We start from the raw sequence: 18,755 nt of genomic DNA, 5'->3' as shown, positions 1-18,755 counted from the left end.
ATTAAAAATAGTGTGGAGAAACAAGGTGGAGTCATGTTTTTGGCTAAGAAAAACTTAAATGTGATGAAGGTTACAGAGAAAACAGTGTGGAAATGATCATGATAAGAGCCAAGGGCTCAATCACCCTTACCACCACTCCCACTTCCATCCACCACACATTAGTTTCCCTTATATCTTAGTTCCTTGTAGATAATGGGTCATCCTGGTCTTCCCATAACTGCAAATTTCTTCTCTTGCATACTTATCTGTACCATAAACATGCACATTTGTGGCACCCCATGCCAGACAGGCAGACACCAAAATCATATTCGAGTTATCGCTGTCTAAAGTTTGACCAAAGGAGGCACTCAAACAAGATGTATTTTTGAAGTGCTGGCATCTTTGCCTACCTGGCACATAGCGCCTTATCTAATGATCCAAAATTTAGGGTTTTTGTTCAATATCTTCTTCCAGACCCTTTTATACCTTGATTTCTTGTATGATGAACATACAGACAGCAGCATCCCTAGTCCCATCACTCTGTTCTACATTGTTGTCTTTTATGAATCCCATGGGAATCATGGCAACAACCCCACCCTACCACAGGGGATAAGAAGAGGAGTCACAGAGGTTGTAAAAGAGTTTCATGGGAACGGCATAAAGCAGTGATAGTCATGGTACAAAAGTGGCAATATTTCTCTAGGAACAGAGATGATACCCTAACATATACAAATGATGTGTGGCTCCATTCTGTAGAGGCACAGAAGAAACACTAGCAACATACTACTCAAACATTCACAACCTCTCAGATATGTAGCTCCACTTTGTAGCGGCACAGAAGAAGAAAAATTAGCAAAATACTACTCAAACATTCACAACCTCTCACCTGCACCATACTACACATACAAAAACATATTTGCAAAACTAAGCACAAAACCAACCACCCTACTCCAACAACCTCCATAGACATTGATCCCACAAATCCTTCGAAAGAGAATCAAGATACTATCATGACTTCATTCAGGTCATTAACCAGCACTAAACACCACCAATACAAAATATGCCAGGCTACAAAACAATTACCCCAGACACAACAATGACACAAAAGGCACTGAATACCTCATCTTACATTGCCCCGCCCTAGCCATACCCAGATACAATATCTATTCCTAGTGATTTGCAGCCCAATCCAGTGGCTATTCCTTTACCCAGTTGTCTTCTGCCTCCTGCATGAAAGATCTGGGGCAATGGATTGATTGATACCACCATCATTAACAACCAATACTTTGATTACAAATGTCCTGATAAAACTTACCTGTTTGGATAGTCCCTTCCATCATTATTTGAAATTCGCCCACGTCCTCTTTGTGATGACCCACCTCTTCCACCACGCCGGCCCTAAATACAGGATGTAAAACATTACTTAATGCATTGCATTCACAACTACACCCTGAGCATTACACCAAAAAATAATCTGCATTACTATTAAGACATCCATGAAATGTTATTATTGACAGATTCAAGGACATCACTGGTCTTAACCCTTCTGCTATGGTAACATTCCCCAAACTGCAATAAATTACCCAATATTAGATCTAATAATTTATAAATTCATACTGGCATACTGTACACCCATTCCTTGATTTATAAAACAAAAGGAGGATCGGTCCAATATCAAGTACAAAATTAAGTAATACCTGTGAAATGACAATTAAAAACATTGTACACTATAGAATATATATATAATAAATTCAACATTTTTACTGCTTCAGATTCTGTCAGTTCCTTTTGAAATCCACTGAGGTCTGGACATGTATGCATCAAATCAATCAATTGTTTCCTCAAGGTTTGTCAAGTGGAAAACCCATAGCCCCATAGTGGCTGCAGCAGTCCTCAGGTCCTCCCATACATCTCTCTGGTAAGAAACTTCAGACTCTTTTGTGTTGTATTTGTGTGGCACTGTTTCAATGGCATTGATTGTAAGTGGTAAGGGGAGGGTGAGTAGTTGCCGATTGTCAGCTCCCTCTGTAAAAGTGTAAGAAATAGAGTTGAGGATGAAAGAGAGATATCATGGACCTAGTCCAAAGATCAAGTGTCAGCCCCTAACGGCTGACCTACTGATGAAGGTGAGGGGATTGATGGCCTGATTTATTAGTCTGGGGTCAAGGGGAAGATGTCTATTGATGAGGCTGGTGATAGCACGTCCAGATATAATGTTCAGATATGATGATATAGTTTAACATCACAAACTTCCTCCTATTGGGAGGCTAGGACGGCACCCCTTACAGAGGACTTTGTAGCTTGGAATTCCACTCCCACCCATTTCATCCCCACCCACTCCACTCTCATTTACCACTCTTTTTCTTAGCTCCTCCTGGATGATGGGTCATCCCTGCATCTCACCCATTGCCCTGGGTCAAAAGCAACGCCACTTCATCTAATCAGTGACCCCCTCCCCCCCCACTGTCCCCTCATGCTGAAAGAGATGACAGGGAGAAATCCCTTTTGGCAGTCAAAATATCACTCACACATAACCACTCCCTAACCACCCCATTCCCCACCAACTCCCTTCCATGCATCACAGCATCATCCATTATCAGGAGGTGCCAAGATAAGAGGGAGGGAGGAGGGTGGAGGGGAGTGGAATATATAGGAAATGGAATGGGTGGGAGTGGTTTCTATGCCTTTTCTTTGTGGCTACACCCCATGTAGGGGGAAAAAGCCTTTGGTATATGTATGTACAAACTGTGTAACCATGGTGAATATTTTAAGACCCCTCACCCACTCCATTTCTTTAATCACCTAAGTTAAGAATGGCTACCAAAAATAATTTAAACTTTAAGTAGTTGGTCAAATTTTTGAACACATATAAACGGACATTCAACATCAAACTTTCATTGTCTAATAGCTCATAACCTAACCTAACAATTCCACAGGAAAAAAAAATTACCTATATTTTTCTATAAGTGCACACCTGTATGATATGGCATTTGAAAATTAAATATTGATTTTGTAAGTCATAATACATCGACATAAAATACTTTTTTCTTGGCGGAAATCAACAGAAAACGTTGCTATAAATGATACACAAACTTCCTTGAGATGCAATCTTTGTTTTGATAGATTCGGAAGTCAAAGACAATGAACCTGACCCTGAAGATCTCTAGAATTACAGGTACCACATTACTAAATGTAGATTAGGAGTTGTTGTTGTCATTCCCTAGACTGTCTGTCCGAGCAGTCCCGTCTCCCCAAGGAATGCTACAGCCGAAACTGGGTTTTCCCACAAATCCTTTATAGAGTGTATGTTGTGTTGTTTGCGTGCATGATTGTGTATAATGCAGTCATCCATTAAGGTTAAGTAGGGTACATAGGTAGGTTAGGTTAGAATAGATGACTTTATCATACTTTAATTTCTACGACTTCTGCATCTACCAAAACAAAGATGGTGTCTCAAGCAGTCACAGCAGCTACATTTGTTTGAGTACTGCTTTCAGCAACTTTTTCTATTATTGATTTCCATTTATACATATACCAAAGGCTTTTCCCCCTTACATTGATGCATTATAATCTACAAGATTAATATCTAATTTTCTATTGCTATATCACATGACATACGAGTAGGTGTGCACTTCTAAAAATTGTTAAATTTTTAGAAAGGCACACCTACACAATATAGCAATAGAAAATTAATTATCAATTCTGTAAATTATAATACATTAATGTAATATGCAATTTTCTTGGTGGAAATCAATAAAAAAAGTTGCTAAAAACGATTTATTAACAAACGAAGTCGTGGCAGTTCAATGATATGCTGTTTGTTTTGATAGATGCTGGAGTCGAAGAAATGAAAGGATGATAAATTTGTTTATTCTAACCTAACCTACATACCTCACCTTACTTTACCTAACCTATATTTAATAATTCGGTACCTCAAATTCTAAAGATCATCCAGGTCATCGTTGTCATCACAGATGCTGACAGCCTGATTATTATTGTACCTCAGGCAATTAACAGATGATGTCACCTGGAGTTGGAGAACACCCAGTCGACAACATGAAAACCACTGTCTAATTGACAGTGACTGAACTGGACAGACAACAACATAGCATCTGGACTGTATCCTAGTGGCTTCGTTCAATAATAGATTTGCTTGTAGTAAGGTCTTTGTCACTTATTTCCACCAATATCACATATTATGGTCATGTATTATAATTTACGCAATATAACATCAGAAAATTAAATATTAATTTTGTACATTATATACATGAACATATGTGATTTTCTTGGTGGGAAAAAAAAAAAACTTGCAACAAGCAAATTTACTAACAAATGAAGCCACTAGGATATGGTCCAGATGCCATGCCAGTCCAGTCACTATCAGACAACGGCTTTCACTTTATGAACCAGGTGTTCTCCAACTCCAGGTGATGATAAGTGCTGTTACAAAGACAATAGGGCTTCTTTGGACTTGAGAGAACACAGGATTCTGCCATTGTCTGTTAATTGCCCAAGGTACAATAATAATCAGGCCATCAGCATCTGTGATGACAATGACAACTCAGATGATTTTTAGAATTTGAAATACTGAATTACTAAATATTGGTTAAGTTACATAGGTTAGAATAGACTAATTTATCATCCTTTCATTTCTTCAAACTCGGCACCTATCAAAACAAACATGGCGTATCATTCAAGCACCGCAACTTCATTTGTTGGAAAGAAAATTACATATTACGTTGGCCCATTAGCTGTTTCAGATGTGCAGGACCCCACCTTGGGAAAAACTGCACAGAGACGACTCGGAAATGCATAAATTGTGAAAGGTTTGGAAAGACTGAAACTGATCATGGGGTGAATGATCACTGTTGTCCTATATATGAGAATGAAGTAAGGAGGATAAAGGACAGCACTGACCATGGCTACTAATAACAAAGTGAAAATCAAAGCAGGTCTATTGAATGTACAATCAGTAAAAAATAAAACATTTGAAATAAAGGATTTGATGAGTGAAGAAGGCTTTGATATTTTAGCATTGACAGAGACTTGGCTAAGTGAATATGACTCTGCGGTTATAAAAGAAATGACGCCGTGTTCTCACACCTTCCTACATGCATCGAGAATGGGAAAACGAGGAGGTGGGGTTGGACTATTTCTTACTAATTCATTTACTAAAATCAGGTTATATCCTACCCAGGAAACAAACAGTTATGAACTACTTAGAGTTGGATGTGAAATCATGAATAGAAAATGCATGTTCGTAGGTGTACAGACCTCCAAATTTGGGTATTAACGAGTTTTTGGAGGAGTTTGGTACGTATCTGGAAACATTAGACATGGTGACCATGAACACTTTCATTTGTGGAGACTTTAATATGTGGATGCATGATATAAATGGGAGAGGAGTGATAGACTTTATTAATTTAATGGACTCATTTAATTTAACAAACAAGGTAAACAAATCAACTTCAGTCAGTGGCCACATGTTGGATTTGGTGTTTTGTGAGAAGGACAGAGACCTAATTCATAAACTCGATGTTGAAGAGATATGTCGTTTATCACCTATACATAAATTAATTACTTTTGCTATACCGATCATTTTGTGACCTCAGTGATCCAAATACTATCAGATAAAAAACATAATCAATGTGAACATGAGATGGATAAGGAAATTGTGGACTGTGTTACATGTTCTTTCGAACTTTACAATAGAAGTGTGAGTGAGGAGTACAATAAGGTGTGCCCTATTATTGAAAAAGAAATTAAACCTAGAGACAATGCACCTTGGTTTAACGGTGAAATTTCTCGAGACAAGAAAGACAAAATTAAAAAGGAAAGACTGTGGCGCAGACATAAGAGTGAACAGACTAGAAATGATTATAAAATTGCAAGAAACCATGAGAGAAGGCTGATCATAGAAAGGAAACATAACTTTTATAGGTCTAAGACTATTGAAGCACGAAATGACATTCATAAGTTATATACAATATTAGATAATCTCACTGGTACAAAAAAGAAAGTCAAATTACCAGAGGGTTATACAGACAGTGCCCTTGCAGATAAATTCGTAGAATTCTTTGACAATAAGGTGAAAAATATAGTGGCGAATTTTCAGGATGATACAAATGAGTCACTACCCGTGACTAGAGACATAAATGAACCAAGACTGCTATCTTTTAGACCAGTAAATCTGGGTGTGGTAAAATCCATAATGCGTAGAGCACGGTCAACATATTGTAGCAATGATCCCATCCCGATAAGTGACATCGAGTGTAGCGAGAATTTTGAAGACTTTGTAAGTGTTATCAAAGATTTAGTTAATCTTAGCATTGAAAAAAAAATACTTTTCCATTCTCTGAGAAAAGAGTGATTGTTAAGCCGATAGTGAAGGGTAGTCTTGATAGCCAATCCTTAAATTCCTACCGGCCCGTCTCAAATCTGACATTCCTGTCAAAAATTATTGAAAATGTTATCCTCGAACAACTGAACACTCACCTTGAATTAGTACATGCTCTTCCTGAGAGTCAATCCGCCTACCGTAAACTACATTCTATGGAAACAGCACTGTGTTCGGTAGTAAATGATATGCGAATGTTAATGGATGAAGGAAAATGTGGTGTATTGATTCTACTTGATCTTAGTGCTGCTTTTGATACAGTGGTGCATTCTATATTATTGCAAGACTGTAGGAAAATAGGTATAGAAGGGAGGGCACTGAGGTACTTCGAAAGTTTCCTTGAGAACAGAACATATCAAGTACAAGTTGGTGAATCGCTTTCACTCCCAAAGGAGCTAGTGAGAGGGGTTCCGCAGGGAAGCGTCCATGCTCCAATTTTGTTTTGCATATATACTAGAGGGCTCTCTGATCTACTGAATAGACACAGGGTCAGTTTTAAACTATTTACAGATGATACACAATTCTATATGGCAGTGAACAATGTGCATAGCATAGAGACAGTGCTGAATGACAATGTATGACATTAGAAACTGGATGAAACTCAAACAACTAAAACTTAATGAAAACAAGACAGAGTGCCTGATAGTTGGGAAAGAAATTGATTTGGTAAGGCTAAACATTCCAAGGTTGCACATAAATGGTGTCTCGATGACTGTGGGAGACAATATTAACCCCTTCCATACGGTGCCGCACACGTAGGCGTCATGGGGAGCGAGTGTATTCGCGAGGCTGCCATATCGGCGTCTTGATTATATTTATTGTAGTCGCCCCTCCATAATGACATTCTTTCTAATTCTTTTGTAATCGCATTTTCTATGGTTATCAAAATTCACGGGTGAAGAGAGAACGATCGATATAAGCGGTGACTATATTTTATGATGCGAGTATTATTACGACACGTCGTACGGCTGGCATTGGCTGCTGCCACCGAGATCTAAGTCCATGACGCCTACGTGTGCGGCACCGTATGGAAGGGGTTAAGAACCTGGGAGTGATCATAGACAGAAATGTAAATCTCGCAAGTCAGGTGCATCATGTGGTTAGAGTGGCTAGTTATCACCTGAGAAACATAACTTTTGTAAGGAAATATCTTGATAAAGAAACTGTCAAAATGCTTGTTCATAACTACGTGATAAGTAGGCTTGATTATTGCAACTCGCTGTATTATGGACTGCCTAACCACTTATTGAAGAAACTACAATTAGTTATGAACAGAGCTGCGAGGATGATACTGGGTTTAAAGAGGCGTGAGAGAATAACTCCCGTACTGATAAGCTTACACTGGTTGCCTATTAAGGCGAGGATCATTTATAAAATATGCACGCTAGTATATCAAGCGATTAAATTTGAAAAACCAGTCTACCTCAAAGAATTGCTTAGTGACTTCAGTACAACTTCCAACTTGACGTTAAGGCATAATGTTCAATTAGACAGGCTAAATGAGCCAAGATTCAACACTGAAATGGGTCATAAAGCCTTTATGAATAGTGCTCCAAGGTTATATAATAAATAACCCGAATCCGTAAGGATATCCGAGTACTACATAACCTTCAAGAAGGAACTAAAGGCATATTTGTTCACCGAGTGCTATGACACGGACAGCAAGCCTATGAGGACGGATTTTGGTTGCTAGTATAATCGTTTTCAGCTAAGCAGAGCGTCATGCAAGACGGAGCTCAGCATCGAATCGTCACATTACGTATCAAGTAAGTATCAAGGTGTGCACAACTAAAATTTTACCAAATTTTTAGCAATAGAATAGTATCAATTTCGTAAATCCTAATACACCAACATATTTGTTTTTCTTGATGGAAATCAGGAACAAAAAAGTTCCTAAAAGCAATAAAGAAAAGTATATTGTATATTATGTTGATGTATTATAACTTACAAAATCAATATTTAAAAAAAAAAAAAAAAGTGAAAAATGTTTGCCTGTTACTGGAACAGGAAGTTATCCACCCAAAATGAACAGCAGACTTATGCCTAAGGACAAAAATACAGTATCTGATTACATAAATGGTAATAACTTACACATGCTATAATTGTCAACAAATAAAAAATTAACAAAATATCTATAATTTTCCAGAATCACGCAAACTTTAACTTGTACATGTATCATGAAATTTATTTGAAACATCCCAAATTTAACTATTCCATTGGAAAAATATATCTTTGAAATGTGTTTGTATGACACTGGAATGATAGCAAATATTCAATTTAGAAAACACGTAAATCCTACTAAACCATAAATCATACCTCTTGTCCATGGTATCTGTCATCATCATATCGATTGTGACCACCTCTTTGTTTTCCCCAGTAGTTATCTCTTCTCCAGTTTCTGCCTCCATTTCCTCCTCCACTTCCAACATTTCTGTCCCTTTCATCATGTTCTAGAAAATAAGAACAAAACTTTACAATAACAATCACCTGTATCATATGTACTAGTCGCCATTTTCCTCGTTTAGACCTAGACAAGATCCCAAAGATTTCCGTCATATCAGAAGGTAAGCTAAATAGTGAATAGTCTTATTTTAAATGCATCTTAATATAATTTAAACGAGTTATATCCACCTTGTGATAAGTGTACTAAATTTAGAAGGTAATACGTTTGGTGACACTTCCATACGCAAATACAGCCGACATTTTCAATTCATCCTCATCTTGCAACTAATATATTTACAAACATTGAACTTTCAATACTACATACCAAAATAATGTCTACTGTTATCATTGCGAACATTTTTATAAACATTCGGATATCTTGAACCACCTCCCATTGGCATTACTTTGTCAAGCAACCACCAAACGTAACACTATTTCCGCTTGTGGACAGCAGCCCTCTTGTTTGCGTACTGTTATGGTTCCTGTAAAATCGTGCGACAACAAAAGAAACTGCCGTATATTGATAAGTAAATGCAGTTCCATTTCACGAAATATGTACTCGGTAAATATTTAGTAATATACTTTTAACAGTAAAAGATATATAAACAATCTAAGAGTTCTAAGTAGTTTATTTTGACCCGCCATTGCCCTCAGGCCTGATTTTGGGGAGGTCTTGTTACTTGTAGGTAGGTTTTGGTGTTTTAAGGGAACCTGGGAGTTCTTATTCTTATATGTGAACGTGTCATAAAAGTTGTTCAACTTCTCTGGTGAACTTATGTATAATTACCCTTTCCAATAGAGTATAATTCCCCCACTAAACTGTTTCAGTCACATGCATATGTTATGTGTAGTGAATATTTTTATTTTGTATAATATTGTATAGTGAAGATGATATATCTGAACATGAAGGTGTCCATATTAACCTCCTATTAAGGAAATGAAAGATTAGAATCTTGGTAACAACTTGGTAAGATTATATTTTATTTCATTTTCATTTTTTCATTTTTTTTTTCTATTTTGAATAGTAAAAAAATGTTGTGAAAATCTGTTAGGATAAATGAAACAAAAAATTTAAGTTACAGTTTCCTTTTTTTTTTTCTTTTTTTTTTAACAAATATGTATGACTTTTTCCCTTCACAATGGCACAGCATTAAAAATAATATGTAAAATAGAACCAGAGATATGGCTTATTAAAGAACAAAAACATTCATTTTTCAGGAGAGAGGTATTTAAACTAACTGGGAGGCTGGAAAGCGACATGCCCCTCCCTTAAACTTTGAAAAAGCACTGAGAGGTGTAGAGTAGTGGTGGACAGGTACCGGTAAAGTTACTGGTAAAACCGGTAACAACCTTAATGATACTTTACCGGTAAAAATTCTGGTACCGTTAGGGTTGATTCACACTATCGGTCCGGTCACGCTCCGGTCTCGTTCCGCTCCGGTTCTGAGGTATTCAGGGTTGATTCATACTATCGGTCCGGTCGCGCTCCGCTCTCGGTTCTGAGGTATTCACACTATCGGTCCCCTCTCGTTCCCGTCATCCCCCCTCCCTCGACACCAGTAGAAGTCTTACCATCAGTTACGAAGGATGTGTGACTTTTCTGACGCCGAGTTGGCAATAATCGCTATTGCACTTGATGAAGAAGAAGAAGGAAAACAAAATAGAAAAAGAAAGAGATTGTGGGTTCATCCTATGTTGCAAGATAGGAAGACTGAAGGAGAATTTCATACTCTGTATCCTCGTCTTATTGATAATGAGAGTAAATTCCACAGCTATTTCAGAATGAACAAAGGAACATTTGAGAAAATACTATCCAAAATTGAGGATGACCTGAAATGTACAAGAAGATGCTGCACTTCCTGACACTGATGTGCTTGCACCATACGTTATAGTGGGAGATGAGGCTTTCCCGCTGAAGAGAAATTTGATGAGGCCCTACCCAGGTTCACAGACTGAACATAAGGTAGAGAAGAGGATTTTTAATTATAGATTATCTAGAGCCAGGAGGATAGCTGAGTGCACATTTGGTATTCTAGTGCAAACCTTCAGAATATATTTAAGGAAACTTAAAGCTATGCCTTCTAACGCTAATGCGATCATTACAACAACATGCATACTTCACAATCTGATACACCCAAATGCTGTTGCATTACCAGATACTGTTGTCATGCCTCCATCAAACATAGTACGTCCAATGAGAGGAAGAGGGGGGAAATGCTACGAAGGAGGCTTTTGGCGTGAAAGAAACACTGAAAGATTATTTCAGCTCCCTAGCTGGTTCAATGCCTTGGCAAAAGGATGAAATATAAGTAGACAAACACACTTGTGTAAGAATATTTGTTGAGTGAGCTAAGGAGATGCATTTCCGCAGTGGATAATAGGTTATTATACATATGGAATTTCTTTCTTCGGTTAATAATGTGTATTTTTTTTTCTCTCAGTACCTTGGCAATATGATAAGTATGCAAACATTATTGTATAGGAAAATTGTTTAGTGAGGATAGGAAATGCATTTCCACAGTGGACATTAGGCAATTGTATGGAATTTCTTATCTTCACAACCCAGCTGCCTGCTTATTTCAACACAGCTTCTTTTCGCCACGTTATCACTGTAGTGCAGCGAAGTCAGGTCATACAGCTCTGGTTTACCTTTTGACTAATTCTATTAGCATTTCATCTGAATCCACAAAATTAAAGTAAGTTTTGTAGGTTATATTTCATTCAGTTGGTGCTTATGTATATCCTCGCTGTACGCATTGTCATTGTATCAGTGATAAATAAAAAGAAAACGTATTTTTATCATTTTTCTAACATTCTCATGATCCCATTGTGGTGTTTCCTTTGGATTACCCATGGTTTGGTAGGACAGCAGGTAACACTACTTGCTTATATGAAGGCTGAATCTCGACTGGAGTGGAGCAGGACCGTGGCAACTGAGTTCACACTGGCGCTCACGGTCCAGTCACCCTCCGGTCTCGCTCCAGTAAAAATATCTTTTGACGGAACCGTGACCGGGGCGAGAGCGCCAGTGTGAATGCTTCCATTGAAATTAATGAGACAATATTGGACCGGACCGATAGTGTGAATCAAGCCTTAGGGTTGATTCACACTATCGGTCCGGTCGCGCTCCACTCCCGCTACGCTCTCGGTTCGGTCTAATATTGTCTCATCAATTTCAATGGAAGCATTCACACTGGCGCTCTCGCTCCAGTCTCGCTCCGGTTTCGCTCCGGTCACGGTTCCGTCAAAAGATAGGGTTGATTCACACTATCGGTCCGGTCACGCTCCACTCTCGGTCTGCTCTCGGTTCTGAGGCATTCACACGTACGGTCCGCTCTCGTTCCCGTCATCGCCCCTCCCTCGATACCAGTAGAAGTCTTACCATCAGTTACGAAGGAAGTGTGACTTTTCTGACGCCGAGTTGGCAATATTCGCTATTGCACTTGATGAAGAAGAAGAAGAAGGAAAACAAAATAGAAAAAGAAAGAGATTGTGGGTTCATCCTATGTTGCAAGATAGGAAGACTGAAGGAGAATTTCATACTCTGTATCCTCGTCTTATTGATAATGAGAGTAAATTCCACAGCTATTTCAGAATGAACAAAGGAACATTTGAGAAAATACTATCCAAAATTGAGGATGACCTGAAATGTACAAGAAGATGCTGCACTTCCTGACACTGATGTGCTTGCACCATACGTTATAGTGGGAGATGAGGCTTTCCCGCTGAAGAGAAAATTGATGAGGCCCTACCCAGGTTCACAGACTGAACATAAGGTAGAGAAGAGGATTTTTAATTATAGATTATCTAGAGCCAGGAGGATAGTTGAGTGCACATTTGGTATTCTAGTGCAAACCTTCAGAATATATTTAAGGAAACTTAAAGCTATGCCTTCTAACGCTAATGCAATCATTACAACAACATGCATACTTCACAATCTGATACACCCAATTGCTGTTGCATTACCAGATACTGTTGTCATGCCTCCATCAAACACAGTACGTCCAATGAGAGGAAGAGGGGGAAATGCTACAAAGGAGGCTTTTGGCGCGAGAGAAACACTGAAAGATTATTTCAGCTCCCCAGCTGGTTCAATGCCTTGGCAAAATGATAAAATATAAGTAGACAAACAAACTTGTGTAGGAATATTTGTTGAGTGAGCTAAGGAGATGCATTTCCGCAGTGGATAATAGGTTGTTATTATCCATATGGAATTTCTTTCTTCGGTTAATAATGTGTATTTTTTTCTCTCGGTACCTTGGCAATATGATAAGTATGCAAACATTATCACTGTAGTGCAGCGAAGTCAGGTCATACAGCTCTGGTTTACCTTTTGACTAATTCTATTAGCATTTCATCTAAATCCACAAAATTAAAGTAAGTTTTGTAGGTTATATTGTATTCAGTTGGTGCTTATGAATATCCTCGCTGTACGCATTGTCATTGTATCAGTGATAAATAAAAAGAAAATGTATTTTTATCATTTTTCTAACATTCTCATGATCCCATTGTGGTGTTTCCTTTGGATTATCCATGGTTTGGTAGGACAGAGGGTAACACTACTTGCTTATATGAAGGCTGAATCTCGACTGGAGTGGAGCAGGACCGTGGCAACTGAGTTCACACTGGCGCTCACGGTCCAGTCTCGCTCCAGTAAAAATATCTTTTGACGGAACCGTTACCGGAGCGAGACTGGAGCGAGAGCGCCAGTGTGAATGCTTCCATTGAAATTAATGAGACAATATTGGACCGGACCGAGAGCGTAGCGGGAGTGGAGCGCGACCGGACCGATAGTGTGAATCAACCCATATTTTTACTGGAGCGAGACCGGAGGGTGACTGGACCGTGAGCGCCAGTGTGAACTCAGTTGCCACGGTCCTGCTCCTCCTGCTCCACTCCAGTCGAGATTCAGCCTTCATATAAGCAAGTAGTGTTACCGGACCGATAATGTGAATCAACCCTGAATACCTCAGAACCGGAGCGGAGCGAGAGTGGAGCGCGACCGGACCGATAGTGTGAATCAACCCTTAAGGTTCCGTTAACCGATAAGCTATACCATAACACTCAGAGAGCGGTAAGCGCGTCTCGGCTTGGTGGTACTAACGGGACCAGTGTCCCCCTAATTTACCGGTAAACTTTTGCCATTAAACGAGTATGTACCGCTAAGGTCTCGCTAAGCGCGTTTTGGCTTGGTGGTACTGACGTGACCAGTGGCCCCCTAATTTACCAGTAAATTTTCACCATTAAGCGAGTATGTACCGCTAAGGTCTCGGTAAATTTTTACCATTAAGCGTTGCCGGTAAAATATTTACCATTAAGACTGTCCCGCGCCATGTTAACTAGTTCCCATTTAAAACCGTTTTTTCGACACTTTATTTAATTAAAAAAAAAAAAAAAAAATCTGTAATCAGCATTCGAAATTATATTGATTGTAAAAGTTTCGAGAAATTCCGCGTCGCCAAACGGAAAAGACCCATATATATATATAAATATATATATATACATATATGTATATATATATATATATATATATATATATATATATATATATATATATATATATGATGTAAGCGGAATAGGAAACACAGGAGTCTTAGTCTTGAGTTTATTCCTGACTAAACTCAAGACTAAGACTCCTGTGTTTCCTATTCCGCTTACATCAACCTGTCAGAATGTCTCAACATATATATATATATATATATATATATATATATATATATATATATATATATATATATATATATATAATTATTATTTATTTATTATTTATTCATTTTTTCCTTTACATTTTGCCTATAGCACCGGTAGGCATGTGGGGTAGGTTGGTGCTTCCCTGGCCCGTTCATGATGCAGGCCGGATTTTTATAGTGACGACGTTACAAAACTTGAGTTGTGACTTCACACTATAGTAGGATGAAATTTCTTTAAAGATTTAAATCATTAAAGGTGACTCGAACTTGGGACGTCACTACTGCCAGATAAACAAAACAGAACTGGCTATCGAAATTTTGACTTTATTTCAATATACAATGGGGTTGCCAGAGGTTGCCAATAATTCATCTATTTTATTCTGTATAAAAAAAAGAAACGGAATTGAGCTGTAATATTTGGTCGAAGTGTTACCACCATCATAGAGATTCTTTTGAAATGTTTACCTAAAATTCGTTCATGTGCCAGAATTTTTTGAGTGATCGCGTCCACAGGTCCCCTTAACACCATGGCCAGTCTGGGGACACGCCACTCTCGCATCTCTGTCTGTATCTCACATATTGGAACTGGTCTGCGATCGAGTTCGTTGCCGCTCCTCGCGAGGTTGAGCTATGCGGCATTGGAGGCTCATTTGGGATGTTGTCCAGGAATTTATCTAGCCTCCTCTTGAAAGCCTCTGTGTTGATTCCGGTTAGCTCCTTTATCTCTCCTGTGAGATAGTTGAAGTCTGGGGTCAGCACAGGTGAAGCTTTACGCTTGGATCGTCCTCAGTCGATTGGGAAAGCTGCTTATGGACCTTCTTTCACAGGCCCTACCAACCCTGGGGTGTTATTTCCTTTTAATACAGCCTCCTTCATTTTGTGATGAGTTTGGTACTATCCCCTCCAGGATTTTCCAGATGTAAATCACCATATAACACTCTCTGCATCTATGCAGTGGATAGAGTTTGAGGATTATCAGTTTCTCCCAGTAAATCAGGGAGTCCCCAACTAACCTCCTTGAGAAAATGGTCAAAAGATGGAGGCTCAACTTCCACCCAGATAAAAATAAACATATGAGAATAGGTAGGTCTGATGTTAAAGAACAAGAGTACAAGATGTATGGCAACATAACCAGTACTAAAAATGAAAGGGGCATTGGAGTTGTCATCGATGACAATCTGACATTCATTGGGCATTTAGCCGAGAAAATCAATAAGGCTAACAACATTCTTGGCATTATTAGAAGAAATTTTGTCCACCTTGATATATTCATCCTGAAAGCACTGTACACTGCACTAGTAAGACCTCATTTAGAATATGCTAATCAGATATGGTGTCCTCATCTAGTTAAAGACACCAAGGCTATTGAAAATGTTCAACGAAGAGGCACAAGAATGACACCACAGCTAAAAGGACATAATTATGAAGAAAGGGTGAATAAATTAGATCTACCGATACTGGCCTACAGAAGATCAAGAGAAGATCAAATTGAAACTTGCAAGATTATTACCCAGAAGTATGACCAACAATGTATATGAGGTATTTCTAAGATGAGGGAGGACAACACAACAAGAGGAAATTCAGAGAAGATTTTTAAAGAGAGAGCAAGACTAAATATAAGAAAATATGTCTTTTCAAATCGGGTAGTAAATACTTGGAATGATTTGCCAGAGTGGGTGGTCAGTGCAGGCACAGTATTACAATTTGAATCAAGACTAGGTAAAATATGGAAAAGCCAAGAACAGAAATTTAACTATAGAGCACAAATAATCTCCACCACCACCGTACATGCCGGGAATAACGGCAATCAGGTTATCGAGCTGGAGTCACAGACGTGAGCCTCTTCCAGAACTTCATCTGTGAGTTGATGTCCTCTGGATCTGTTCAGTTCTTGTATTTCCTTGACTTTGAGTGGAGACCATAGCTGGCATACATACTCCAGTTTTGACACCATATCAGGATCTTCCATAGAGGGAGCAAATGCTCGGGCTCCCTGGTCTTAGAGATCCGGAGGATCCACCTTTTCACTTCACGAACAGCACTAATGGCGTGGGTTATTTGTGCTTTAAAGCTACAGTCATCACTCATCCACCCACCAAGGTCTCTCAGTGTTCCCATTGTTTGTCTTTCTTCTACACCCACTGTGTACCGGTACTCTTTATGTCGGGAATAAATCCCGACAGAGTTTTTTTTAGAGTAAATAAGCTATTATTACAAATTAGTATAGACATCTGTGGTTACGGCCTCAGTTAATTTAGTGAATTGATAGCTGTAGAATTAGGATTAAGATTGAAATACAGCAATTAAGCATATCAAGCTGTATGAAATCTGTATTCTAGAATGCTTAAGTATATGAAAGCATGCATAACAAATTATACAACTTTACTTTTTCCATTTAGATAGAGTGGCCTATAATTTTTGTTTATATATACGAAAACATTATATAAAGTATTATGTAAGGACTCGACGCGTAGTTACACCACGCATGGTTGACTACCCTCTCCAGGAATGTCGAGTTACCGATATATAATTTTCATTATTAATCTTTTTATTTACCACCTGGTGACTTCTCCGTCTTGAGTATTGGTTCTGGTGTATTACCCATCTCTAATTCCCATGTATGGGGATTATCTATTATATGTATCGCACAGCATTTTCACTTCAGTTAAGGTGAAGTTGTACCTCCCATAGACCTTTAACAACGAGAGGTCAAAAGTCACTGCGTTCGGCTCAAAGTCGGACCCCTGTCAGGCAGTCCAAGAGATGACACGAAACTGAGGAAGTGTTAGTGATTCGTGACTGGAGAGTGATATGAAATTTACCTTAATCACAGACCTCAAACCTAATAGTGTGAAGTGTAAATGCGACTAAGCGTGTGTTAATCCAAAGTGAGGGGACGCGTTCTATGAGAAACCCAGTCTCCACTCAAGGCATACCTCCATCCTTCCCCCCATGCTACGCCGGGAGTCGACGCACACATCACCACCGCCAGAACAAAGACGAAGAAAATCACCAAGTGACACCAAGGCCACGGTAAGTTATAACATGATATTTAAATTTAGTGCAAATGTTGGAGCTCTCTGGCCAATAATAAAGGAAAAACATGTACCTTTACAAGTGAAAAGGATTATTTTCAATACTGTATTGACACCTACCCCAACATATGGTTCAGAAAATTGGGTAATGACAATAATAGACATGAGCAGGATTCAGGCAGCGGAAATGAGACCACTGAAAGCCATAGTTGGAAAAACGAGCAGAGATAAACAAAGATATAAGGAAAAGCATTGGGGTCTGTTCCATGCTATGCAAAATAGATGCTGCCCACCTAAGATGGTTGGGAGATTTAGAAAGAATGGAGGAAGAAGGAATAGCAAGGGGATGCTGGGAGTGGATGCCGGACGGAAGAAGGCCAAGAGGAAAACCGAGAAAGATATGGAAAGAAAATGTTAAAGAAGCCCTCAGCAGACATGGCTTGCCCAACATCGAAACTCTGAGGGAGGAAGGGGCCTTCCATGATAGAGCCAGATGGAGGAACTTGCTGGGACCACTGATAGGCATAACGCCTACTACTGGGAGCTGAAGTAAGAATTTAAATGAAATATCCAAACAAAACAGAATGATTGAAATTATTACATATTCACAAAGATACATAATGCTTTGTGATGCCATTGTACTATTCAGGGTTCGATGAGTCCCTACCGATCACAGGTATGTAGTTTTTCTTCCGCTGAGCGTTGTATATTAGTTCACAGGAGCACACCGGAATTAACTCGGTGGGGCAGTCACCATTACCTATTAAGAGGAATAGGAAATCTGTTGGAAGTCGTAATATTCCCCACACTTCTAGATTTTCGTTTGGCCCATATCTTATCAGCTAATTTTTTTTCTTTATTGAACGCCATGTTATTTTCGCTTGGCCTATTGTATACCGCTTCCGGATCTTTTTGTAATTTTTTTAAATCTTCTGGTTGTAATATATCGAGAGATCCTGGTATCATCCTCGAACGAGGAAACTTGAGATGTTCTTGCAATGCCTGGTTTTTATCTTTTGAGTAATAACAGTAACGTGAGTGAGTGATGTACTGATCAATTCTATTTTATTTAGAATTAACAATAATTATTACGAGCAAAGGCGGTCCCATCCAATCGCCGTTTTGGTCAGTGTAATGGTAGCTCATTTAAAAAGTATTGTTTGCATATTACAAGTTGGGCAGCAGTGACACCAAGGTAGGACGATTTACGCG

At 38.8% G+C, this 18,755-nt stretch overlaps 2 protein-coding genes across 2 annotated transcripts in view; one reads left to right on the top strand and one right to left on the bottom strand.

The window, feature by feature from the left end:
* Window positions 1-9,289, bottom strand: part of LOC143024630 (nuclear RNA export factor 1-like) — a 66,609-nt gene extending 57,320 nt beyond the window's left edge. The window contains exons 1-3 of the mRNA XM_076183530.1: window positions 9,144-9,289; window positions 8,693-8,826; window positions 1,295-1,377 (exon numbers count right to left, since the gene is read on the bottom strand). Coding sequence (XP_076039645.1) covers window positions 1,295-1,377; window positions 8,693-8,826; window positions 9,144-9,219 — 293 coding nt within the window. The 5' untranslated portion in view covers window positions 9,220-9,289. The remainder of the gene's footprint in view (window positions 1-1,294; window positions 1,378-8,692; window positions 8,827-9,143) is intronic.
* A 6,244-nt stretch (window positions 9,290-15,533) lies between these two features.
* Window positions 15,534-16,046, top strand: LOC143024412 (uncharacterized). Its single transcript, XM_076183212.1, has one exon. The coding sequence runs from the start codon at window positions 15,534-15,536 to the stop codon at window positions 16,044-16,046; it is 513 nt and encodes a 170-aa protein (XP_076039327.1).
* The last annotated feature ends 2,709 nt before the right edge of the window (window positions 16,047-18,755 follow it).

The sequence above is a fragment of the Oratosquilla oratoria genome, chromosome 4 (assembly GCF_046742065.1).
Source record: "Oratosquilla oratoria isolate Oo_2021 chromosome 4, ASM4674206v1, whole genome shotgun sequence".
Classification (NCBI taxonomy): Eukaryota; Metazoa; Arthropoda; class Malacostraca; order Stomatopoda; family Squillidae; genus Oratosquilla; species Oratosquilla oratoria.
The sequence above is the reverse complement of the archived record's forward strand: the minus strand, read 5'-3'. Positions and strand labels throughout refer to the sequence as shown.